The sequence below is a fragment of the Mesocricetus auratus genome, unplaced genomic scaffold (assembly GCF_017639785.1).
Source record: "Mesocricetus auratus isolate SY011 unplaced genomic scaffold, BCM_Maur_2.0 Super-Scaffold_100004, whole genome shotgun sequence".
Taxonomy (NCBI): Eukaryota; Metazoa; Chordata; class Mammalia; order Rodentia; family Cricetidae; genus Mesocricetus; species Mesocricetus auratus.
The window spans coordinates 39757140-39783106 of NW_024429189.1; the positions used below are offsets into that span (position 1 = coordinate 39757140).

The 25967-nt window shown below is 36.7% G+C and overlaps 1 protein-coding gene across 5 annotated transcripts in view; it reads left to right on the plus strand.

Annotated features, from left to right (window-relative positions):
• Dync1i2 (dynein cytoplasmic 1 intermediate chain 2) overlaps positions 1 to 25967 on the plus strand; it is a 55240-nt gene that overhangs the window by 1839 nt on the left and 27434 nt on the right. For 2 of the 5 annotated variants that reach the window (XM_040745555.1, XM_040745554.1), the window contains exons 2-7: positions 603 to 719; positions 3846 to 3963; positions 14952 to 14969; positions 15722 to 15812; positions 20582 to 20641; positions 22890 to 23005. In XM_040745555.1, coding sequence (XP_040601489.1) covers positions 612 to 719; positions 3846 to 3963; positions 14952 to 14969; positions 15722 to 15812; positions 20582 to 20641; positions 22890 to 23005 — 511 coding nt within the window. In that variant the 5' untranslated portion in view covers positions 603 to 611. The remainder of the gene's footprint in view (positions 1 to 602; positions 720 to 3845; positions 3964 to 14951; positions 14970 to 15721; positions 15813 to 20581; positions 20642 to 22889; positions 23006 to 25967) is intronic. The other 3 variants (XM_040745557.1, XM_040745556.1, XM_040745558.1) reach the window with 3 other exon arrangements.

Sequence of the window (25967 nt, forward strand, 5' to 3'; positions counted from 1 at the left end):
CTGTCTTGCTATATATGGCCCAAGCTGTTTGAACTCAGAATCTTCCTGCCATGCTTCTGGAAAGCTGGGATTATGGGTATGAGCAATTATACCATACTAAGACCTAAGTTTAATGCCAACCTGTCTTTTGTTTCAAACATTAGTTATGACTTTTATTATCTAGTACTCAAATACAGAAGCATCAAAAAGCCTTTGTATCTGGGTGTGCTGCTGACTCCTCTAACCCCAGCACACCAGCATCTTGAGATAGGAGAACTCCCATGAGGACATCCTAGGCTACATCATGATTTCAAGGCCTGCCTGCCTGGCCACAGAATGAGACATTGTTAAAGTTGCTCTTGGGAACATTAAACACTCACTAAGTGCTAGCTGTTGTGCTCAAGTTTTGCGTAATACTTGTTCATACATTTGTTTATGTTCTTTCTTATGTCTTAATGGTATGTATCTATGTTTTTATTATTTAAAAGATATAATTTGTGTGTTCTTAGGTAGCATTGAAATTCTTAGCTTACTGGTATATTTCTTGAAGTACTTTTTTTTTTAAGTCTGCTACATTTTTTTTTAAATCAATGATTATTGTAAATATTGGTATTCTTTTTAAGGTCACAGCCATGTCGGACAAGAGTGAACTAAAAGCTGAGTTGGAACGTAAGAAGCAGAGGTTGGCCCAAATCAGAGAAGAAAAGAAGAGAAAAGAAGAGGAAAGGAAAAAAAAGGAGGTATGTTTGATTTTAATAAAACAAATAACTCTTTAGTGTGAATAAGTACATTCTGTTTCAAGTACTTAGACCTTTCTGTAATAACTTCAGAATAGTTGCAAATCCAACAGTTGATATTGTCAGTGTAGCATTATCCGTGAATCTTACTGTAAAGCTAGATACATGAAAATGACAAAACTGATACAGTATTATATTTTTAGCAGGCTAAAAGTATTTCATATATTTTGATGCATTTCTAATATTTGAATTATGGAAATTGAACTCATTCATATAGTCTTCTAGGGATATATTTTTATGCAAAGTAAGGTCATCTGCATTATAGTACTTTATAAGATAGCATATATATGTTTATCATAATAAATTCATTATTCAGATACTTTTGCTAATTTGCTAGAATGATATCCTAGCAAACTGAGATATACATAACAATTTGAGTAGAGGATTTGGATGTACTTAATGTTTATCGTGAGATAGTCATTGAAATATATTTACTGAGCAATAGATTTGATAGTATCAAAAAGGCACTTTTATCTGCTGATTTTGCTTACCACATACTGTAATATATAGAAATTACAAATGCACATTAGCTCTGAACTGGACATATTTTACTTGTCCTGCATTGACATTAACACATTAAGTTCCTATTGCAGCTCTTGGAGCAGATTTGTTTACTTGTGTCACAGATTGATTTCAAGTGGCCATTGTACCATAACTTGCCCTAAGTGTGCCTGTTGAACCAAGTTTATATATGTAAATGCCAGGGCTACAACAAGAGTAGCAGACATCTCTCAGGAGCTAGATTAAGATCATTGGCAGAAAAAACAGTTTATCACAGTGACTCAAAAGTTACGTGCAGCATTGCCACTATTCTTTAAAAGACTGTAATTGAACAGTTTCCTGCTTGCTCCCGCCAGACCTTTCTGTGATATACAGAAAAAAGGTTGAAGCTTTGCATTGGATATTTGATTCATAGCTAACTGGTAAAAGCATGGTTGAGACTGGCACAGTCGATTCAAATAGTATTTATAACCTTGAACTGTTCAATAGTGAAAGCAAAGTTGGTTTTTATTTTTTACAGGTGGCTATAAGTGACCTTTAAGGAATAATTACTATGTGATTGATTTCTAACTTAAAATCTTTAAAACATGATGAAACAATAAGCAATGAGTCCACTATATTGCACACAGTGAGGGGTCAGCTTGATAATAGCATCTCTTTTGCTATATTTTGATAAAAATAAGTTAGTGTGATACAAAAATATTGTTTTGTTGTTGTTATTTTGTGTTTGTTTTTTTGTTTTTCGAGACAGGGTTTCTCTGTATTGTTTTGGAGGCTGTCCTGGAACTCACTCTGTAGACCAGGCTGGCCTCGAACTCACAGAGACCTGCCTGCCTCTGCCTCCCCAGTGCTGGGATTAAAGGCATACGCCACCAACGCTGGGCGATACAAAAATATTGTGACTCAGTAAAATTCATTCAATGTAAGTAATAGTTGTCAGCTTGACAAGCTTTTCACTGAGAGCTTAACCTTTACTAGATATTTTATTTACTCTAAGAATGTTGTTATTTGTCCAGTGTAGCTAGAAGATTTTGCTAAAATTATTTATAAATGGCTAAAATAAAAGTTGGCAGCTGAGTATGGTAGTGTACACCTTTAATCCTAGGACTTGGGAGGCAGAGTTCCAAGTCTGAGGCTAGCCTGGTCTACAGAGTGAGTTCTAGAACAGCCAAAGCGACATAGAGAAACCCTATCTTGAAAAAAACCAAAACAACAACAAAAAGTTGGTAAAAATTTTTCTAACACAAATGTTTTGTGTTATTAAAAAAATGGTTGTAGCTGTCCCAATTATGTGTTTGTTTTTGTTACTAAAATATGACCTGAAAGCTGGCCTTAGTGGCACTTGCTTTCAACACTAGCTTCTTGGGAGACTTAGATAGGAAGGCCTTAGGAGTCAATAGAGTTGAGGCCAGTGTAACATGAAAAAAAAAAAAAAAACCATAAAATAATGATAATGTCTAAACTTTAAAAAATGACTTTTCTCTAGAAGATTTTTTTTTTAAATTACCGCTGTGTGAGTCCAGAAGAGAGTTTAACAGCTGAAATGAAAGGTGTTGTGAGTTGCCAGACATGGGTGCCGGAGATTGAACTCGGGTCCTGTGCAAGAGCAGTGTGGACTCTCAACCATGAATCATCTCTTCAGCTTCTTTAGAAGAGTTTTTGATAAAATTCTTCATTGAAATTTTTAAAAATGGTTCTTTTTTTTTCAACAAAGCAAATTATCTATTTACTTACTTTTTATATTTCCAACAAAGCAAATTATCTATTTACTTACTTTTTATATCTTAAGTCCCTCTAATTTTTCCCATCACACTTTCATCTAAGCTTTTGTCCACTAGGGTTGGAGACTTCCATGATTCCTGTCCTTGGTCATTAGTTTCATACTATAGAGAATTTGAAGTTGACTGCTTTTTAAAGATGTATTTGCTTTTTAAAAAGTTATTTATTCATTTAAAGATGGACTCTTGCCATGTAGTCTTGGCAGACCAGGAACTTACTATGTAGACCAGGCTATCCATGAACTGGGCAAATTCTCTGCCCACTGAATTCTGGGATTATAGGCATGAACTACCTACCATTCTCAGCTTTTTTATATTTGTGGAAATGCCTTGATTATATATAAACACGGATCCAGTGAGAATAATTTATAAAAAGAGCTTCATATTAAAAACTAATTTTATCTTAAAAGTATGTAGTTATCTTTGTTTAAAAAATACTTTTTTTCTTTTCTTTTTAAATTTAAATTAGAAACAAGCTTGCTTCACATTAAAAATACTTTTATATGGGGCTGGAGAGCCTCAATGGTCAGTTGCACTGACTGCTCTCTTAAGAGTACTGGTTTTGACTTCGGTACCCACATGGCAGCACACAAACATTGACAGCTCCAGTCCAGTGGGGTAGGGGGGCCCACAACTTCTTTTATTGGCATCCAGGGGCACCAGGCAAACATGCAAGCAAAACACCATACATATAATATAAATAAAAATTTAAAAAATTTAAATTAAATGTGTATAATTAGGAGGTTGTCATATTATACATAAACTTGAATTTCTAACTTAAAACATCTAGACTGATCAGAAGAAGGAAGCTGCTGCTTCTGTGCAAGAGGAATCTGATCTTGAAAAGAAAAGAAGAGAAGCTGAGGCACTGCTTCAAAGCATGGGGCTAACCACAGATCCCCCTATTGGTAAGGATCGGAGAGTATGTACTTATGGGAGGCAGGCATATATTCTGTTGAGCTCAGACATATCTGATATCACTTGCATATAATCTTTCTCTCAGAAACATTAATCTTACCATTTGCTTGGAATTCCTTTTTCCCCCCAGATATATTATATATATAGTTATTTTATTTGTTTGGGAAATCAAGATTAATACCTACTAACACATACCAAGCTACCAAATTAAATTTTCTTATTTAAATGAGTATTTCCTAAACTTAACTGTGAGCTCCTTTTTTTAGGCTAGGGAAAGGTATACCAAGTCAAAGTTATATCACTAGTACTCAAAAGCAAAGGATCAGGAAGAGAAAGCTATAGTATTCTCTCAAAGCAGTAAGAGGCATAATCCTGGCTGCCTCTTTTGGCAGTCATTTTACTTGGTCTTGTTCTTTTCCTGGGTTGTTCATTTTGATAGTTCTATTAGACCAGTAGACTGTAGAGATACTGAGAACGATGTCGTTCTCAGAAAGCATTTAATGCTTACTTAAGTAATGTAGCTCTGTATTGGGTGCTGCTACAGAAAATGTATTTTAGTGTGACAATGACCTTTATCCTTTAGGGACCTGGCATTTCAAGGTTAGTTTTTAAGCTAATATCTTTGTGTGTTTGTGTGTGATGTGTGTCTTTGTGTTTGCAGGTAGGTGCCATGCATGTAGAAACCAGCCACCTAGCTCCCAAATAAATACACACGGAGGCTTAGTCTTACTTACAGATGCCCAGCTTTGCTTGGCTTGTTTCTAGCCCTTCTACCTTTCCCTCTGGGCTTTTTATCTTCCTTGCTTCTGTACATCTTACTTTCCTTCTTCCTCTGTGGCTGGGTTACTGCCCGCCATGTCCTCCTGTCCTTGTTCCCTCGTTGCACTTCTTCCTCGTTTCTCCTTCTACTCTCTGCCTGCCAGCCCTGCCTGTCCTCCATCTTGCCTTGCTATTGACAGGCCGTTCAGCTCTTTATTAGACCATACGGTATTTTAGACAGGCAAAGAACCACAGCTTCACAGAGTTAAACGAATGCAGCATAAACAAAAGTCCCTGGGACTACAGGCATGTACCACCAAGCTGGTTCTGGGGCTAGCGCTCAGGTTCTCATACTTGCACAGCAAGCACTTTTTGAACAGCACTGTCTCCTCAGCCATGCTTTCAGGTTGATGGGATTTTGTTCTGACCTAGTCTCACAGTGCTCTTGCCTTGGCCTCCAGGTATGATGGTGTGTGGTCATACCTAGGGTGTAGGCTGATGTCATCTAGCCTAGATGACATATCAGAGGCAGTAACTGCTATGTACATGTTGTGGAACTTCACTGTGCTTTGTAAAGCTGGTATTTTGAAAAGGTTTTAAGGTGAACAGTTTAATTATTCTTAGGATACTTCTTCCTACTCATGTGCTTTCTTTATTGATAGAATTTGAAGACTACAGCACATTAATTTTTATGTCTTTAATAATCCTGTGCTATATACTTTGATTTTAAAAGCAAATTAATTAGATTTTCTTTTTCTGGTTATCCTAGTAACTGAACCACTTCTCTTATAGTTGTACAGTCCTTGAGAGGGTCCTGTTTTTTGTTTTTTCTGTGCCATTGGGTTCCTTTTTTCTTCCCTTTCTTTTTGCCCGTGGCCTTGCATTTCATTTGCTCACATGTCGTACTTCACAGCCTACCTCTCTTGTTGGTTCTTGAAAGACCACTCTTTAGAGATGTGGGGTGAAGAGGGCTTGCCCTCCTTTCCCATTTCTAATTCTTCTTCCTATTATGCATGATGTAACCATTATTTAATTTTTAAAATATATAGGTTCTGTGGGTCTGTTTTCTGAGTGCTTATATTTCTAATTTTTCATATTTGTGTGTGTTTAACATTGTATTGTCTAATTGTTTATTCCATGTTGCTACATGCGTATCTGGCTAGTTTATTTGTTACCTGTATTGTATTCCATTATACATTATTTTTTACTTCCCCAGTTTTCTAGTACTATGCATTTAGGTTGCTTCTGTCTGTTGTAGTATCATAAGCAACAGTACAAAATATGTATGCCTTTCCTTTGAAGAACAGAAGAGTTCTTTGGGGATATGTCAAGGAACTGACTTGGCTGTGATGTTTTGTTTAGACTTAATTAGGTTCTGCTTATCAGTCTCAAGAGTGGCTTCAAATGCTTACCCTCCTGTGTCCGTATTATCACTGAATATTGTCCAAGTTTCTAATTTTTGCCAGCTTGATGAACATTTCTGTTGCTGTGATAAAATTTCCTGACAAAAAGCAACTTAGGGAAGAGTTTTCTTTAGCTCTCAGTTCCAGGTCCTAGGCTGTGGAAGGGAAATCAGGTGTCAGGAACTGAAGCTAGCTAGTCACATCACATGCCCAGCAGGGGCAGAGCAAGTGAGTGCATGTGTGCTGCTCGCTTGCTCACTTGTGCTCCGCTCAGGGTTTCTTTTGTTACCCAGTCCAGAAGCCCTGCCTGCAGAGTGGTGTCACCCACATCAGTTAACTTCATTAAGACAGTCCCCGCCAGCACGCCATGAGCCCAGGTTGTGCCCAGCTGACAGTAAAGCTAGCCATCACAGGTAGTGATAAACCCAACATCTTTTAATACATACTTACCTGTCTCTTCATACAGCTACCAGTTATTCAGGTTTTCTCCTCTGGGATTTGCATATGTGTGTTATTTTGCTTGTTGATGGTTGAGGTTTTTATCTTTTGATTTATACTTTTGTTTAAAAAAAAACAAACAACCCTCTCCTGTTGACTCTGTCTTTAATCTTTATTGAAGAGTCATTTTTTAAAAAGTTTTTATTTAGATTAGAGACAAGCTTGCTTCACATGTCAATCCCAGCTCCCTCTCCCTCCCCTCCCCTGCTCCCCCAACCCCTGCAGTCCAAGTCCTTCATTTTATGTAGTTAAATCTACCAATTATCTTCTCTTTTGGTCTTGCTGTATAGCCATGTCTGGAATTTGCCATGTAGACCTGGCTACCGGGTGTCTGAATGCTTTCAGTGTGTATAGGTGGGAAAGGAGAGCCTTTCTATAGAAGAAGCGTGAGCCAAGACATGAAAGTGTAAAATGATACAGTGTACTCAGAGAAATAGCACATGGTTCACTTTGATTGGCTGGCAAAGTAGGCATAGAAAGGATATTGTAAATGAAGGATGAGACTAGACTTGGAGGAGGAATTGGGAGACAGTTGACAGTCTTTACCCAGAAAAGCAGTATGGTCAGAGCTTTTATCAGCTGTAAGTTGTTGGGGTTTTTGTTTTGGGGATTTTTTTTTTTTGGTTTTTTTAATGTGTATGAGTGTTTCGCCTACATGTATGTATATGTATTGCATGTGTGCCTCAGAGGCTAGAGAGGATGTAGGATCCTCCCAGGACTGGAGTTAAGGTAGTGTGAACCACCATGTGGGTACTGGGAACTTAACCAAGGTTCTCTGGAAGAATAGCAAGTGATCTTGTGTTCTTCTAGTATTTGTCATTGTTTGTGTGTCCCACATTGAGCATTTGGAGGTCAGAGGACAACTTTGTGGAGTTGGTCCCCTCCACCTTCATGTGGGTAAAGAGGATCAAACCTAAGTCTTCAGGCTTTTGTGGTAAGCACCTTTTCCCACTGAGCTATCAAATTAGCCTTATGTTCTCTCTCTCTTTTTTTTATTTTTTATTTTTTTGAGGGGAGGGGGGTGTCTCTATGCAGTACTGCTGTCCTGGAAAGACCTGGCAGACCTCAAGCTCACAGAGATCTAACTGCCTCTACTTCCTGAGTGGTAGGATTAAAGGCCAGTTTCTTTTTTTGTAATGAGGGCTTAGGTAAACATTTTACATGACCGTAATCTCATAAAAAATGGGATAAGTATATAGTATTTAGATTTAAATTTCCCATAAATTTGACTCCCCTTTTGAACCATGTGAACAGTGTGAAACACTGAGTTTTGAAACTCAAATTTCTAATGTTTATCTTTATAAATTTTTAAGGAAGATCTTACCCTTCCACTCATAAATTGAAAAACTACTGAGAGCTTTTGATAAACCCGGCTTGGGGATAGCTTCTGAGTCTGAACAAGAGCCTTGCAGAGCTGTAGTGGGGCTGAATTGTCATGGTGACGTGTCAGTGAGACAGGGCGGCTTTACATAGGGTGCTCAGGAGGAGCTGTGTGAGGGAGAACAGCGTGGCCAGAAGGAAGGAGCCTGCCTGCTAACGCTGCTTGAGTAGGAGCAGTGCAGGTGCCGGAACAGTGAGTACCAAGTCCCCGGGTAGATCCAGTCTTGGGTTGGGCTTGTGTGGTTGCAGTATAGTCAGCCAGAGAGAAACAAAGGGCAAAGAGGGTAGAGGCCAGGTGATTTAAAGCCTGGGGTAGGATAGGAGAGTTTTGTTCTTAACAAAACCAAAACAAAACCAAATCTTTATTAGTCTTTAAGAAAATAAACAAAACAAACTCCAAGATAACCAGTATTTTGCTCTAACAGAAACTTATGCTTATAGAATCTAAACATTAAAGGTTTTAAAAAAAAACACAGTCTAGCATAAGTCAAAGAAATCCATTCATATTTCAGTCCTCCAAGAACCAATATTGTTGTATTATTGCCACTTAGCAGAATTTGATCTAATATAGTAATCCCTCTTCCTTCCGCTATGGCTTCAAACTCTGAGATATCTTCCAACATCATATTAACAAACTCTTCAAGTCCTAGAAGTATACCAACAATCCCATTTTTCACTCTTCATCCGTGTGAATTCTTGATCCTGTGCACTCGTGCACAAGCTCTAATGACCGGAGCTGCAGAGTTAGTGGTAGCTTAGCAACAGGAGCCATGCTGACAGTCTGGAGGGGTTTTATGAGGATTTCAAACCAAGACTTCTTTAAATAGAAACTGTACTCATCAGAACTGTAACTGGCCTTCGGTCGTGGATTTTGTAGCCTTTCTTAGGTGACACTTGAGTTTTGAAAGTTAAACTCTGAGGCAAGTTGATTCAAATAAAAATATCGCTAAGTCAACTATTCCTAGCTGATTTTGTCTCAAACAGAACTGGAAAAATAATGGTTTTAGCTGAGGCCAGTGTAGCACATGGGTAGCATTCATGCTTAGACTGAGCCTTAGCAGGGTAGAGATCATTCCCTTGCTGCCTTTTCTGTTTAATAGATTCATTTTGATCAGATTACTATTGGGGGGCAGGTAGCATACATGCCAGGGAAGAACTTTGTCAAGTCAGTTCTTTGCTTCTACCTTTACATGGGTTCTAGGGATGGAACCTAGGCCTTTAGGCTTACACAGCACTCATCCTTACTGATCATGCTGTCTTTAAAAATCTCTTCTTTATGCCATTGTTTTGTTCTAAGTGTACACATGAAAGAAAAGGGGAGAATGAAAGGGAAAATATTACTAATCTTCAAACATTAGTTTGATGTTTTTGCTAAATTAAGCTATGGAAAAACTGTAAATAGCTATACTTTTTCTTTTTAATGAGAATGTATTTAATGAATATGAGTGGTTACTGAAAGGTTTTTAACTTTTTTAATATTTATTTTTCTTTTATGTGTATGAGTGTTTTACCTGCATGTATGTATGTGTACCATGGGCATGCCTATTGACTGTAGAGGTCAGAAGAGAGTGTCAGCCACCATGTTGGTGCTAAGAACTAAACTGGGAATCTTCTGTGGCCTAGTTAGTTAATATTGCTGTGATGAAACACATGACTAAAGCAATTTGGAGAGGAAAGGGTTTATTATTAAAGCCTTATGCTCTCATATCACTGTTCAATTGAAGGAAGTCAGTTAGGACAGGAACTCAAACAAGAACCTGGAGACAAGAGCAGATGCAGAGGCCACAGAGGGGTGCTGTTTAGTATCTTGCTCCCCAAGGCTTGCTCATCCTGTTTTCTTATAGAACCCAGGATCACCAGCCCATGGTGCCCCCATCCATAATGGGCAGGGCCCTCCTCCATCATTAAGAAAATGCCCTACAGGCCAGCTTGCCTACAGCCTGATATTATGGAGACATTTTTTCAATTGAGGTCTCCTCCTCTGAGATGATTCTAGCTTCTGTCAAGTTGACATAAAACTAGCCAGCACATTTTGTTAGAGCAGCAAGTGCTCTTGAGCACTGAGCTGTCTGTCCAGCCCCAGTATCTTCTTCATTAAATATACTCTAGCTATTTGGCATGGGAATATTTAGATTATTTTTAGCTCTGTAAGAGTAGAAAGTTATATCTGGCCAAAATAGAACAGTTTAGGGCTCCAGTAAGCAGGCTTTGAGAAACTAGCTAAGTGTGTTGCTGTATTTTAGCTCACAGCACTTACTTAAAAATTTAAATATGCAAAGGCATATGATTGAGTTTTCCAAAAGAACATAAGCTGATTACGTAGAATTAAGAGTATCTCTCAGTAGCTGTTGTGACCTGGACTGTGTTTAAGATTTTAGCCTTTCCATTTCCTAGTCAGATTACTACATGTTTTTCCTTTCTTATTTCTAAACTATTTTCTGTCTCTTCGTTGATTTAACATAATGAAATCAATAGGGCTAAACACATTATGGTGATCTTGTTACCCTTAAACAATTAGGCAAAAGTGGGTCAGGGATGGGAGGACAAAAGAGATGACTCAGCAGGTAAGATTGTATAACTCTAGCACAAGACTTGGGTTAGGTTCCCAGCACCCATATAGGTAGACTACTGCCTGTACCTCCAACTCCAGGGGATCTGATGCCCTCTTCTGGCCTCTCAGGGCACCTGCATTCATTTGCACATACTGCCACATAAACATACACATAAATACAAATGTTCAAAAGTCATTAGGCAAAGTACATTTCATAATCCTTAGAGCATACACTTATAACCCCAATATTAATGCCCAGCACTTATTTGTAATTTGTTACAAAGTGTACAAAATACAGATAAAGTTGTCGTCAGAGTTTTTGGATTTTTTTTTCTATAATCCTGTTTAAAACAAACAAACCTAGAGGCTGGAGAAAAATCTCAGCAGTTAAGAACAGTTATTACTCTTGCAGAGGACCTAGGTTCAGTTCCTGGTACCCACATGGTGGCTCACAATCGTTTGTAACTCCAGTTCCAGGGGATCTAACTGTTTCTGACCTCTGAGGACAGCAGGCAAACATGATAATTTTTTTAAAGTGCAGTTTGTATCATGACCTAGCATATGGATGCTTGTTTTCTTTATAAAAACTTCTCGCATCATTTTCAAACATATTTAAAGTTTAGAGAATTTAAATTACTGTTCAAAACTCTTTAATATTATTTTTCTTATTTTTTAAATTTAACTAAAATGTATTTTGTTTTGTTTTGTTTCTTTTGAGAAGGCGTCTGATTATGTAGTCTTGGCTATACTGGAACAAACAGATTTACCTGTCTCTGTGTCCCAAGTGCTGGGATTAAATATATACACCACCATGCCTGGCTACTGCTACTGCTACTGCTACTACTACTATTATTACTACTGCGTCTTCCTTTTCCTCTTCTTCCTCCTCTTCCTCCTCCTCCTCTTCTTTTTAATGTCACTAGTAAAACATCTCATCGTATTTGCTGGTAGATTGTTACATAGTTGACCATTTGGCTGGTCTTTGTCTGGTATTCTTAAGAGCAGGGTCTCTCACATCTTTGTCCCTAGTGCCAGCATAGGTTAGAACTTAAACATTTTTTCAGTTTTTAGGATCATGTCTTTCTACTTGGAAAGGACAAACAAAAGACAGCCTTCTTTAAGACATTGTAGGCAAATACATAGCAGAAATTGAGATTGGAATATTTCCTAAAATAAATGTTCTAACTTTTAAGTGACCGTATCTGAGGAGCTAAATTTAAGCTAGTTAAGTGTTTTTTTATTATTATTACTATTATTTTCCCCTTCTGAATTTTCTTGTAACTTTTAGATATTTTAAATCAGATTTTTAGAGAGAATATCGTCCATGTTGCCAGCTCATTTTTTCAAATGTAACTTAATTTTTAAAAACCATTTTACCCCTGAATGTGGGTGTCAGGGAGGAGGCCTAGGTAATCTATGGGGCCTTGGGTAGTATTTATCCCTGGCGTACAAATAGACTTTGAGTGACCATCCCACAATGAGGGATGCTCTCTCAGACTGGACTCTTGGGGGAGGGCCTAGGCCCTGCCCTGGATGAGATGACAGATTCTGGAGATTCCCCCTTGGAGGGCCTCACCCTCCCTGGGGATCATTGTGGAGATTGGGTGGTGGACTGGGGGGCCTGGAGGGGAAGGCGGGGGAGAGGGGGAGGGAGAGGGACCTGGGATTCACATGTGAAACAAGCTTGTTTCTAACTTAAATTTAAAAAAAAATGTTTTTCATGACAAGGAATGTTTGTTCTTTATGATACACCTTTAATCCCAGCACTTGGGAGGTAGAGATGGGTTATCTCTGTTAGTTCAAGGCCAGCCTGGTCTACAGAACCAGTTTCAAGATAGCCAGAGCTACACAGAGAAACCCTGTCTCAAAAAAACATAACAACAACAACAGCAAAACCACATTTAATATTCATTATCAGAAGAGAGGTATTATGAATAGAAAAATTAGTATTTCAAAGATTAACATTTAAAACAATGTTTCTTAGAAGGACGAAGAAAGCAGATAGCTTAGGTGTTAAGCCCTAGGCTGGTAGCTTGTGTCCATCCACGAGCTGAGAGACCTCATGACTTTGGATTGCCCCAGAAGCCTGTACTGTCCATTCACCATCTCTGCCGACATTCTCCATCTCTGCATTCACCTTCCATGACTGCCTACCTTTTCTATGCCCTTCTTCCTGGCAAAAGCCCTTTTCCATAGTCTTTATGCTACTGCACACCATCCTTCATCTCAGGCTTCTGTGAGTAGTTGACCAGAGTGAGTGTTAATTTTAAATACAGTGCACTTTCTAGTCTTTATGGATAAAAGTATCCTGTTTCTTCACTGGCCAAATGTTGTAATGTTCATTTTATAGCTTTGGAAAGCCAAGGTCTTAGGTGGTGGGTAAAGCCTTTCTAACAAAGCTTTTTGTCTTAGAGAATGAAACAGTTACTCCTTTCAGTATTATTTATGTGATCAGTGAGGACTGTGGTGTATGTAGTTTTGTTTTCATTGCGTACTTCTTTGGTTCTCAAAGAAAGGAACAAGTGCTGTCTATGCTGTGAACTTCTGTGAAGCTCATATCCGTTAGCATATTCATATGTTATGACAATGCAAAACCTGTTATTGGTTATTTTATAAACAGAACTTGAAATAAAGGTAATCTGATCAAATCAGTGTCTTACTAAGCAAATCATATTTTAAAGACTTGACAAGCCAGTTATATTTACAAGTTATCATTTAAAATGAATTCCAGAAGTGAATCTTTTCTAAGGCTCTGTAGCTCATGAGTTCAGAGTTTTTATTCTTCTTGAATTTTATGCTTTTATTATTTCAGGGGTTTGTTGAAATCTGAGAGTATAGTGGCATTGCCTCATTGAGTAATTACTGTATTTTATCATTTTCTGAGACTAATTGAGCTACAGTGTCATAGTCAATTAATGTTACCATTCCCTTGTTTTCTGTTAGCTTCCATACTTTGATAATAGTAGTGATTTGCATTTTCCAGGTAGTCCCTTCTGAGGTACATTATTTACTATTACAACATGAAGTTAGTCAGCTGGGTAATAGTTCTAACTTCGTTATGTGATGTGTCCTTCCCACCACTTGGCTTTAAACTGCGTCTGAGCCCTGAGAATAGAATTTGGGGTTAGGATAGAGATCTTTATCTAATTGCACATTTAAAGTCCTAGTGATATTTCTCCTGACTGAGTGAGTCACTATGAGAATTTGCTATTCCTGTCACTCTGGATTTTTTTCCCCTGAAACATTCATTTCAGAACTGGGTTAAAATATTGATTTTATATATATGTGATTACTATTTAACCTTTTTCTAAAGAGTTTTGCTGACATTTTTAATGCAGTCTTCACAAAGTGAGTTATTATTGAACTTATTAGTAGAATCATTGATACTTAAAATCACCAGAAAGAGGAAAAGACAATGAAAATATGAAATATTTCTGGTGCTTCCCATCAGATAAATAGATTAACAATAACTTTACTATTTTCCTCAGTCTCTCTAATATTATCTGTAAAGAAATTAGTTTCCCAATTATGAAGTTATGTATACAGTTTAAATAATGTAGACTTTCTATTTTAAAGATCTTTGGTGTGGAAATACAATGCCTCACTACTATTTAATAAACATGTATTTGTGTTTACAGCACAGTAGACAAGCAGCTGTTACACAGTGCAATTCCTGTGTGCAGCTGGAGCTTAGACTAGCAGAAGCCCCACAGTGAGGGGACAAAAAAATAAGGAAATGGACCTATGAGAAGCTAAAGGATTTTGACATTGTTATTTTACTTTGGATACATTCCTTGTTAGCTATACTGAATTATAATTCAGCACCTAACAGTGGCAACCATAAGTGAACAGTTTCAAGTTTCATGTGGTTACATAATTGTTTCTGTTACATTTAATTATAATGTTAAAAACATTGGTTTTATTTTTAATGCTGTTTGAAATACAAGCCAGAATTAACTCCTATTAGTTCAGAAAACAAACGTTCTAGCATGGCCTTTTCCCCCCATATATTACTGATTATATAACTAGGAATTTACCTTCTGTTTAGTAGATACTAAGTGAAATCAGTGCAACATAAAATGTGTTAGTCACTTAGTGTTGCACACTGAAAGATTATTTTTAAAAGATACTTGGGATTGGGGACATTTATGGTAAAAATTTTAACCAGAAGATGGCAGTGATGAGCCTCCTATACTTCCTGCTACGGTAATCAAAAAGTTTTCCAAATGTCATAGCATGAAATGTGCATGTTTAACTACTGTTACATGGTGTTGAAACATTGTAGAAAAACAGTTGCTATTGTTTTATATACTATGAAGAATGTATGTTTTCTCTAAGAAGGGATTAAGAATATTTTGGGTGTCTGTATCTTTGTCTGTACGTTCAGTTTTTTCTGAGTACTGGGGTAAGAAGTTACCATACATCTTGCTGTGTATAATTTGCATGTGTTGCTTTTTGTTATGCATCATGTCTAGAAGGCATGCTGTTTTATGGCATGTTTGCATTTTCCATTCAAATTGCTGGAAATTAATGAACATTTTAAAGGAGCCATTCCTTTAGCTGTATCGTTTCTCTAAATTGCTTTTCAATGGAGAGAAATGGATTAATTTTAAATACTAAGTTTTTGAGGCACTGGGGATCAAATCTAGGACCTTTACATGCTGGGCAGGTGCTAAGCTGTGTCCCTAGCCCTAAAATTGTTTGAAAGAGAAAATTATTAGACCAAGTTTAACATTTTAAAAACAAATCTTGGAAAACCAGGGATTAAATTACTTGAAGCATATTTCAAAGATTTAATATTAGCAGGGTAACACATAAAATAGGATGGTGATAAGAAGGAATGTTCTCCTTTGAAATTAGTGGTTGCCTTTGGTGATGGACAAGATGAAGATACATCTTTCATAATCTTGCCCTTTAAACATAGAAAGCCTGAGCGCATCTTGCCAGAGAAATTGCATGAGACCTTAAGCATGGTTGTTAACTGTCTTTTCCCCTTCTTCCTACTGTTCATTTTCACCCATATATTTCTGTTGTTTGGTTTCTTCTCATTTTTCCCTTTTTGTTAATTACTTCATGCTGAGATATTTTTGCAAACACCATAAGCTGCGCAAGCTCTCCGTGTAGTAACAGTGGATACCTATCTGTTTCACTATTTAGTCCCTCCTCCTATGTCTCCATCCTCCAAATCTGTGAGCACGCCAAGTGAAGCTGGAAGCCAAGATTCTGGAGATGGCGCCGTGGGATCTAGGTATGTAATTCTTTTTAAATGTTTTAATGATATAACAGAATGTATTCAGTGCCAAATGCTGTCAGTGCTTTAGAAGGAGTCTAAATATTTATGTTGACCTATTACTTACTTCTTAAAATTTAAACAGCATAGAAATTCTCTTGTAAATTGGAATAAATTTTTGCAACAGTATTTTAGCTGTCACATATTAGTGGTAAATAGTTAAGTGGTTTTTATGATAATTTATATTAAAATAGAGGTGTTCATGAATTTAAATTCGTTCTGCTTAAACAAATGTACTGGCTATTATGTGACTGTTTTGGCCACAAACAGTATAGACCATTTTTGTTATGCTTAATTCTCCACTTGCTAATTGAACACTGAAGCAATTCAATTAAGCAGCCCAATTCTGTTCTATTAAGTAGTTGATTCTGTTCAATAAGGTAAAAATAACCATAACATAAAATACCCGAGCTGGATAGTTAAGAGCACTTGCTGATCTTGCAAAGGACTTGGTTTAGTTCCTAGCACCCACATCTGCCAGCCCACAACCATCTGTAACTATAGATCCAGGGCATCCGACTTCTTCTGACCTCTGCAGGCTCTGCACACACATTGTGCACATGCAAACAAACACCGTACACACACATGCACATAAATAAAATAAAATTGTAAAATAGTGCATGAAGTATCAGTGTTAAAGAATTACTGCCAAGGAAACACAGTTTACTTACAAGTTCTATTGAGCTTATGTCTGCTTGTTTGTTTTAGGATTCTTCATACATGTTGAAACTTGTTTTTCAGAAATTCAGTAATATTCATGTTTTTTTCTAAAAGTCATATCGAGGAAAATGTTATCAATTCTCTCTGTGGCCTTGTGTGTGGCTTGTGTTTACCAGCACCCCCTTTATTACAGCTGAAACAAGAGAAAACACCACAGGTCAAAATCGTCAGTTGGTTCAGAACCCTTATTTGGGACCAAAGTTAAATATGTATGTCTCTTGGAAAACATCTTAGCATTCTTTTAAAGGCCAGGTTATAGCTCAAGGATAAGGACTCACCTAGCATGTGCAAAGCCCTAGCTGTCGATCCTCAGCACTACAAGAAAAAAGGTTATTAAGACTTACCATCTTTTCTTCCTGTGCATGTGTCCCCCTCTATTAAAGATAAAAATAGACAGTTAACTCCGAGAGAGAAAACCAAATAAACAAAAACCCCACAACACACCCTGCAAATAAAAGAGACTGGGTGGTCCAAAAAGGCAACACTATATTCAGTTCTGAAATAATCAGGTTATCATTAACAATTAAAAGAAACAGAAATGGTCTGGGGAGGTGCCAGCAGCTAAGCACACCTAGATTTAGTTCCCAGCACCCATGTTGTGACACATAACCATCTCTAATTCCAGTTCTAGAGAAGCTGATGCCTTCTTCTGATCTGCTGGTATCAGGAACACATGTCCTGCATAGACATACATGCAGGATAACACTCATACATAAAAATAAAGTCAGCCTGCAACTGACATGTGCTTTCCAAAAGAGACAAATCTAGCAATACTATTGTTGCAGATAAATGATAACTCTTATTTAAGAAAAAAAGAAAGATTTCTTTTGACAAGTAATATTACTCTATAAAATATACATTGTGAAGGCAATTTAATCTAAATTAATTTTTAGGGGTACAGCTATTTGGATTATGTTTCCATGCTTTTTGTTTTGTTTTTGTTTTTAAGGCATGGTCTCACCATGTATCCCTGGTTGGCTTGGAATTCGCTCTGTAGACCAGGCTGGCCTGGAACTCAGAGACTCACCTGCCTCTGCCCCTGCCTCCTGAGCACTAGGATAAAAAGTGTGTGCCACCATGTCTGGCATTTCCACACTCTTCTACTTGAATATGTCATTATTCCTTTAAATATCTAATAAGCAACTGGTATTTTCAAGTAAAAGGGTTTTTTCCTCTTCTTTTTTTTGGGGGGGGAGTTGACTTTTTTCTTCTATAACCAATATTATAACAGTGAAAATATTTCTCAACATAAGTTGCTGTATTTTCTAGATTCTTTAGTAGTACATATTTTTTATTTAAATAATCTATACTTGAGCTCATTGTTCCTCGTTTCAAATAGGAATAAAGGGATTATTTTAAAGCATTGTCAGTAAATTTGTTTTTAAAGGTACTGTGTAATGTTTACTTAATTTTTAAAGTTAATGTGAGTTTAAAAATTTCATCCTCAGTGAGTAACCCAGAAACTACTAGAGATGCTTTGTTTGGGCTATTGTTAATTGGTATGGGAAGTAAGTACTGGTGAGAAAACTGTGGAACAAAAAGATATTCATCAAATTGCCAGCTTTGTCTTAATTATGGTAGATTACCACATAAGATAATTCTCTGCTTTCACAGAGTGCCATTCTAGTGATTGTGTCATTAAAGATGCTTTTTCAGAATGCTCAAAGGAGATTATGTATCTGTGCTTCATGTAAAGTGTATTTTATGACTTACTGTAAAATAAGATAACAAGTAACTTGATAACTTTAAAGGTTTTTTTTGTTGTTGTTTTTTGTTTTTTTGTTTTTTGTTTTTTGTTTTTTTTTTTGGTTTTTCCAGGCAGGGTTTCTCTGAGGCTTTGGAGGCTGTCATGGAACTAGCTCTTATAGACCAGGCTGGTCTCGAACTCACAGAGATTCGCCTGCCTCTGCCTCCTAAGTGCTGGGACTAAAGGCGTGCGCCGCCGCCGCCCGGCAAGGTGTTTGTTCTTATTAAAGAAAGAAAACAGTTTTTATGTAAGTTTAGCAGGAAAGAAAAGAACCTTTAAATCTTAATTCACTGTCCTGTGAAATAACTTTCAAGAGGGCTGTTTGCCTATTTTACACGTACAGTTAGAAACCTGAATTTTGTTGATTCATCTCCAAGTTCATAATGGGAAGATAATTTGTAGATGCTTAAAACAGTAGTAAAATAATGCGTTTCTAAATACATGGCATTTAAATAGAGTACTCAGATCTGAAATGAAATGAAATGAGCTCCTCCTGAGCAGAAGTGATGATGGAAGAGTGAGAGCAAATGTCCCAGGAAACGCATGAAGATGTGTAAGGCGGACCTGTGACTCAGCTGCATTTGTTGCCAGCATCATCTAAGACTAGTCCATATAAAGAGCAGGAAAAGACAGAGTCAACACTATAACATAGGATACTGTTGAGTAACTGTTTAAATGATAAAAATTTCTGTTGCTACTGCTGATAATTTATGAGTATAAAAGGATGCGCTGTTCAATTTTGCATGTTGGAAGTTGTATTTCATTGTTTACTTTCTTAATCACTTTTGTTCTAAAATTTAAGAGATAGTTATTCAGTTGGGCAAACCTTGCTTATTCCTTTTTTCTATTTTTGATCAGTTTATTTCTAAGAATTAGGACTGTACTTTTTATCTCTAAAGAACCTTTTAATATATATGACCACATATTTTGAATGGTGTATTTTTTTAGTACTGGCTATATTCCAATATGAAGTTTTGCCCAATGTTAGACTGTAGTGACATTCTCAACAAGGAGGTTTATGTTATTGGTCAGCTAGAGCCCTTCTATAATATAGAGACTGTTGGTAGAACATTCCTTGGAGACCATCTCATCGAACTGCTTTTGGTTTAACAAAGCCTAAGTTTGTTACTGTTCATTGCTCAATACAAAGTAAGTCTTCACTGTGCCCTCTTTTCTTCATTGCATGCATACAACCCTGTTTAAAATCCCAAGATCGTTCCTCATAAGAGGAAGTATTTCTCTTATTTCATCTAATTGTCTTTTGTTGATAAATTCTTTAGGCAAACTGAGAAGTCGTTTGTTGATTAAAAATGATAGAGCTAAACCTAGCTGTGTATTCTATAACTTGTGTAAATGAGAAGCAGATATCCCATAAAATGCTAGTACTAAATGTAGAGCTGCACTTATCCCTTGGTATGGAGCTGTGAACATTGTAAGTATTGTTAACATACAAGAATGTCAATGTGATAAAGTACTTTTTGTTCTGATAATTTATCTTACGTGGAAAAGACCAGATATAAGATATTTATTTACCCATTAGGCAGTGCTAAAACAGCACTGACTTTATTTAGGGTTGAGATTCTACAAAAGTTAGATAAATCCTTTTGGAAGGGAAAAATCTTTTTTTTTTCTAAAGACAGAAATCTTTACCTCTTTTCTAAAGCAGTGACATATAAGCCCAAGGCAGTGCTTAACCCAAGAATTACAGCAAGGTCACACTTTGGAAACATTAGCTATTTTGTATCCCAGTGGAATAGTCTTGATTTTCTTACCAAAAGGCTTATGTGTTGACTCATTTCCTTTACCAGTATGGCAATTTCCTGCACACATTTAAAGCTTTGGGCAAGATTAGAATCTGTTAAATATTTTTACCAATCGTTTTTTTCATTAGGAATCTTAAAACTCCTTTTAACTCTTTCATAGTCTGTCTTGTTTACCATCCATAAATAATGTATATTGGTTTGTGTGCTTTAGCTGTTCGTGTCCCTTTATTGTACAATACTGATTTCCCCCATTCTGAAGATACACTGAGTGATTCTGGGTTATGTGCCTGAATCTTTAACCAGCTTGATGCTTATTGTGTGCACTAGAGCACTGGAGTGATACCTAGTGGGAAGGTTTTGTTTTGGTCTTACTAACCAACACATATAATTCTTAGTTGTGAATAGTACTTTAGCATTAGCAATTTACAGAATGCATTTGCTTGACTAACTTCTGACCTTTTTCACTAATGCTTCATGGTTGTCCTACAACCATTTAGGACGCTGCATTGGGATACAGATCCATCAGTTCTTCAGCTTCACTCAGATTCCGATTTGGGGTATTGCATAGATTTATTACCTTCTCTCTCTAATAGTTCATTTGGTTCTTTGTGAAACTGTCCTAATTTTACCTTACTTAAATTTCTAATTAAGACAGGAGTTATATTTTACTGTGACATCTCATTTATCCTTTTAATTGAATAATTAATCCTTGCAATTGAATATTTTTGAGTTACTTGATATGAAAATTAATTTTTCTATAACAAAATTAATCAGTGAGTCTAAAGTCCTGAAAGGAACAAGATATGTTAGTCTCTATACTTATTGTGTCTCTGGTTCGTTCACTCATTCTAGGCTCCAAAACAAATAAAATATATTTGCTGTGTACCTGACTAAGATAGCTCTTTTCCCTTGGTAATTTGCAGCTTCTGAAATATGCAACCATATACTTGAGCATTGCATCTGAAGCAAGAATAAATAAGCCTTGGATTACATATAGGAAAAGTCTGTGAGCTTCTGCCAGAAGATCTCTCTCTGGCAACACTGGTCATCTTCCCGTCCCTCTTCCTTCCCATTTTTTCCTTATTTTTAGTAAATGTAGCTTTTGGAGAAATGAGCTATTACCCTTGCCCTTCTATAAAGTCTTAGAATTTAAAATATGTTGTTTTCTTTTGCTGTTGGGTTTATTATGCTTTCAAGTTAGTAATTTATTCCTAATACTGTTAGCCTGCCCTCCTTTTCTTTCAAGGTAAGCAAGTGATTTATACTTCAATAGTCTGAATCTTAAAAATCAAGAGGATGAAATTCATATTTCAAACTTTATTCTTAAACTACTCTAGATTGCTTCAAGTATCCTTAAATTTTACCATTTAGTTATTTGAAGATACTCCTCCCTCAATGGCTAAGCTATTTCTGAAGTAGAAACCAAATTAAATGTTTCCTGGCTCACGTGTAGCACCGTAGAACAAGAATTTTGTTTTGTTTTTTTAATTTTCTTTTTTTTTTTGAGATGGTGTCTTGTGTAGGCTAGACTGGCCTCAAACTACTGAATCCTATGCTTCCATCTCCCAAGTACTGGGATTACAAATATGTGCCACCATGCCTGGCTCACAATTAATTTTTTCAGTGTGGTAATTTTATTTCATTTTTATAAAGAATCTAATATAGTTGTTAAATGGGAACATATTAATATGTATTAATAGTGACATATATTGAAAAAGATGTTTATGAAATGTGAGGCATTTATTTCCGATAGTAGGGAGTTGCAACAACGTCTATTTTGGATGTCCTTTCAAGATTAAAAACTTTTGGCATTTGGAAGTATACTTTAGTTTGTAATTTAAGTACCTAATAACCAACTGAAAATTCCCTGAATAGCTAAAAAGAAGTGTTTTTCTTTTGGTTTATATTTCAACTTTCCTCTTATTTCCTCCATTTCGTTAAACCAGCTGTGACTTCTGTAGTTTGATTATATTCAAGAAACCTGTTACTTTAGGCTTAGAATTTTTCAACCTTAGTTTGTTCACTATAAACCATAGACAATATTGACTATGTAGAGATTGAAAAAAATCAAATAATTAATTTTAAAGTCCACACTGATATGATTATTCTAGTGTCTACCAAACGTGAGAAGTAGAACAAATGACTTTCTATGATGTTGAGATGGCTTGGGGTAAAGACGCTTGCCATGCAACATGCAAGCCTGGCCAACTGAACCTACATAAAGGTGATGGAGAGAAGTGACTCTCAAAGTTGTCCTCAGACAGACAGACAGACAGACAGACACACACACACACACACACACACACACACACACACACACACACACACACACTGTAAAAGCTTGTTTAAAGAGAAAAGTCTTTCAACAGAAACCTTTCAGTCTTAAAGTCAGAATCTGGAAATGGCGACTGGAACTAAACAAGGACTGGGTGAGGCATTGACCCTTCAAGAATGTCTGGGATCATAATTGTTCGTCCTCACAGCCTACCTAGCATGTTAGTAGTCCATTCTGAAACTGCTGTCCTCTCAAACTGTTACTACTCATACACTTGCCCTAAGAATTGACACTACTCGCCTTTTGAAAATGAAAAATAAGTTCCCTGAGTGATTCAGAGGTATCTTTTGTCTGTTCTACAGCCAATTCATTGTTCACCTCACATTTCTCTAGTAAAGCAGGGTTTTAAATTTCAGTGCTAGATACACATGAATGTTCAACTCTTATTTTTCAAAATAGCAAGATTGATGTAATTAAAATTTATCGTTTGTTGTATTTAAAATTAAAAACATTTATATGCACTCATTTAGACGAGGACCTATTAAACTTGGAATGGCCAAAATTACTCAAGTGGACTTTCCCCCTCGAGAAATCGTCACATATACAAAGGAGACTCAGACCCCAGTTACAGCTCAACCCAAAGAAGGTGAGTGTCTGACCTTAATGTGACTGTCGTTAAGACTGTGTTAAGCAAGTAGATTTGTTTTTTTTGTTTGTTTGTTTGTTTTTGGTTTGGGTTTTTTCTTGTTTTGTTTTGTTTTTGAGACAGGATTTCAAAAAAACAGTTCCAGGCAGCTGTGGCTGGCCTCAAACTCACAGAGATCCGCCTGCCTCTGTCTTCCAAGTGCTGGGACTAAAGGCGTGCGCCACTGCTGCCCAGCCTTTTCTTTTTCTTTCATGTTTTGCATTTAGGGGGTGAGAGTGTGGCACACGCACACATGCATGCACATGGAGACCAGAGGAGGATGGGTGTCTTGCTGTATCACTCTGCCTCAATTGCCTGGACATGGGTTCTGCCTGATTGAACCTGGACCTATACTGGCAGCTAGCAAGCCCCAGCTACCCTGTTCCTGTCCATCGTAACACTGGAGTCAACAGGCACTTGTGGTCCACCTGACTTTTTTTATTTTTAATAGTGGACCCTGGTTGTTTGAACTTTGGTCTTCATACTTGCTTGCCACAGCAAGAACTCTTACCCACTGAGCTCTCCTCCTAGCCTTACTTTTGACATTTTCTTAGAGAACCATTATAAAACTAATAATGCTTCACAGTTTCTATATTTATATATCTTTTTAAAATCACATTGTAACGAACTCACAGATTAAAAAAAATCACATAGCTAAATTAATGTAGCCACTCAAACATTTGCTGAGTTTCATTTATTTGTTTATTTAAGAATTTTAGAAGCTGAAGAGATGGCTCAGCAGTTGAGAGCACTGGCTGCTCTTCCAGAGAACCTGGGTTCAGTTCTCAGCACCCACCTGGCAGCTCACAGCTGTCTGTGATTCCAGTTCCAGGGACTCTAACACTCTCACACAGACATGCAGGCAAAGCACAAATGCACATAAAATAAAAATAAATTATTAAAAAGTTGTTTAAAGTTTTTATTTCCTGGCTTTTTTGTTGTTGTTGTTGATTTAAACTTAAGTTCACAGTCTTCATTTTGTCACTAATGTGTACTTTGAGAAGTAGAAAAGCTTATTGTGTATTTCTGTGTGAAACATATTTTTTTCCAAAAGAGATTGTGTGCCATAGTGAAGGAAGTAAGTTATTTTCTGTACAATATAATGTATTCTGATAATACTGTTGTTATTATTCAAACGAATCTTGGGCTGGGGATAAAGCTCATTGGTAGAGTGCTTGCCTAGCATTCATAAGGCCCTGGGTTCAATTCCAAGTACCACAGAAGCAAACACATGAACATGTATAGACCTAATTCTTAAGCTTCCCCTTGTAATTTAAGGACTCTGTTGATGATTGAGTAGCCTTTAACATGGGTGCAATTCCAGGCCCAATGGATAGATCCTTATATTGAATATAGAGTCCCTTGGCTCTTAAACCTGAGCACTATTTTTTAAGAGGGTTAAATTTTTTTTTTTTTTTTGGTTTTTTCGAGACAGGGTTTCTCTGTGGCTTTGGAGGCTGTCCTGGAACTCGCTTGATAGTCCAGGCTGGTCTTGAATTTACAGAGATCCGCCTGCCTCTGCCTCCCGAGTGCTGGGATTAAAGGCGTGCGCCACCAACGCCCGGCTTAAGAGGGTTAATTTTTAAAGTAGCATTTAATAGCTAATGACTCAAGCACAAAGAAATATGAGGGTTTTTTTTCCAGCTAAATAATGAATTAATGTTACACATAAAAGAGACTTAAATAAGATTCTGAATGTAAGACCATAATCTTGATCTAAAACCTTTGGTTTAGATATGCATACATACATACATACACACACACACAGATATATATATACACACATATATATGTATTTGTAATTTTGTAACCATCATCTTGGACATTGATGTTTCAGAAATAAAGATATAAACATACCAAATGAGATAAATAATAATTGCTTTTCTTATGATCATGTCAGGGTTAGCCAGTAAATAACTTAGTATTTTGGAGCTGTTGACAGTTTGGGAATTTTGCATAAGGAATTGTGGGCCCATTATAAACTACCCTTCTAAGAATAGGGAACATTTTTTCCTATTGAATTCATAGAAAATCAAGTGTGAAAATTTTGCCTAATATTTAGTTTATCTTTAAATTTTCAGATAAGTTGAGAGCCCACAAGCTCTAGATAAAACCTTTTTATTTTGTTTTGTTTTTTTCCTTCCATTTTGGAGTTATGTAGGGTAAGAGGTGTTTAACATTATTATACTTCAGCTTTGCCAACTTTTCCATGGGCCTAGGACCTGCTTCTTACTGCTATGGTGCTGTGTGTAGCATGTGGTGGATACTCACTGTATACCTAAAGAAATGTTAATCATCGTAGCCTGCTTAGGAAAACAAGTTTTACCTGGGATATTTAATTTTCTTGTTTCATGATGGAAGTAACTGCTGAGAAATATATTGTTTTCAAGTATTAACTAATTATTGATGAAATTTGGATGAGAAGGTATGATTAGTCCAGTATTTGTTGAGTATACCCAATTACTATGTGTTCTTATGCTCAGCAGTGAAACCATTGTAGAGTCTACTGGATAACCTTCTTAAGTTCCATTTTCTATCACTGTAGAGACATAAGCATGTGCTTTCTTTGTGTTCTTTGTGGCTCTCTGAATCCTGAACTAAATTGAATCTGCCAGCATCTCTTAAGTATATTATTGAAGCTATTTGTTTATAATAGTTGTCAAAATGCTTAAATTTTGAGAATTTTTGAAATTCTATTTAAATCAGTGGCTAAAAATTCTAACCGCCCTGTGCTCACTATATATCAGACATTGTGTTTCTTCTAAGTCCTCTCACCTAAACCTTGCAAGCTGGGGTCTGGAGAGATGACTTAATGTTTAAGAGCACTTGCTGCTCTTCCAGAGGACCCCAGTTACCACATTGAGTCATTTACAACATCTTGGGACTCTTCATCCAGGATATCTGATGCCCTCTTCTGGCTTCT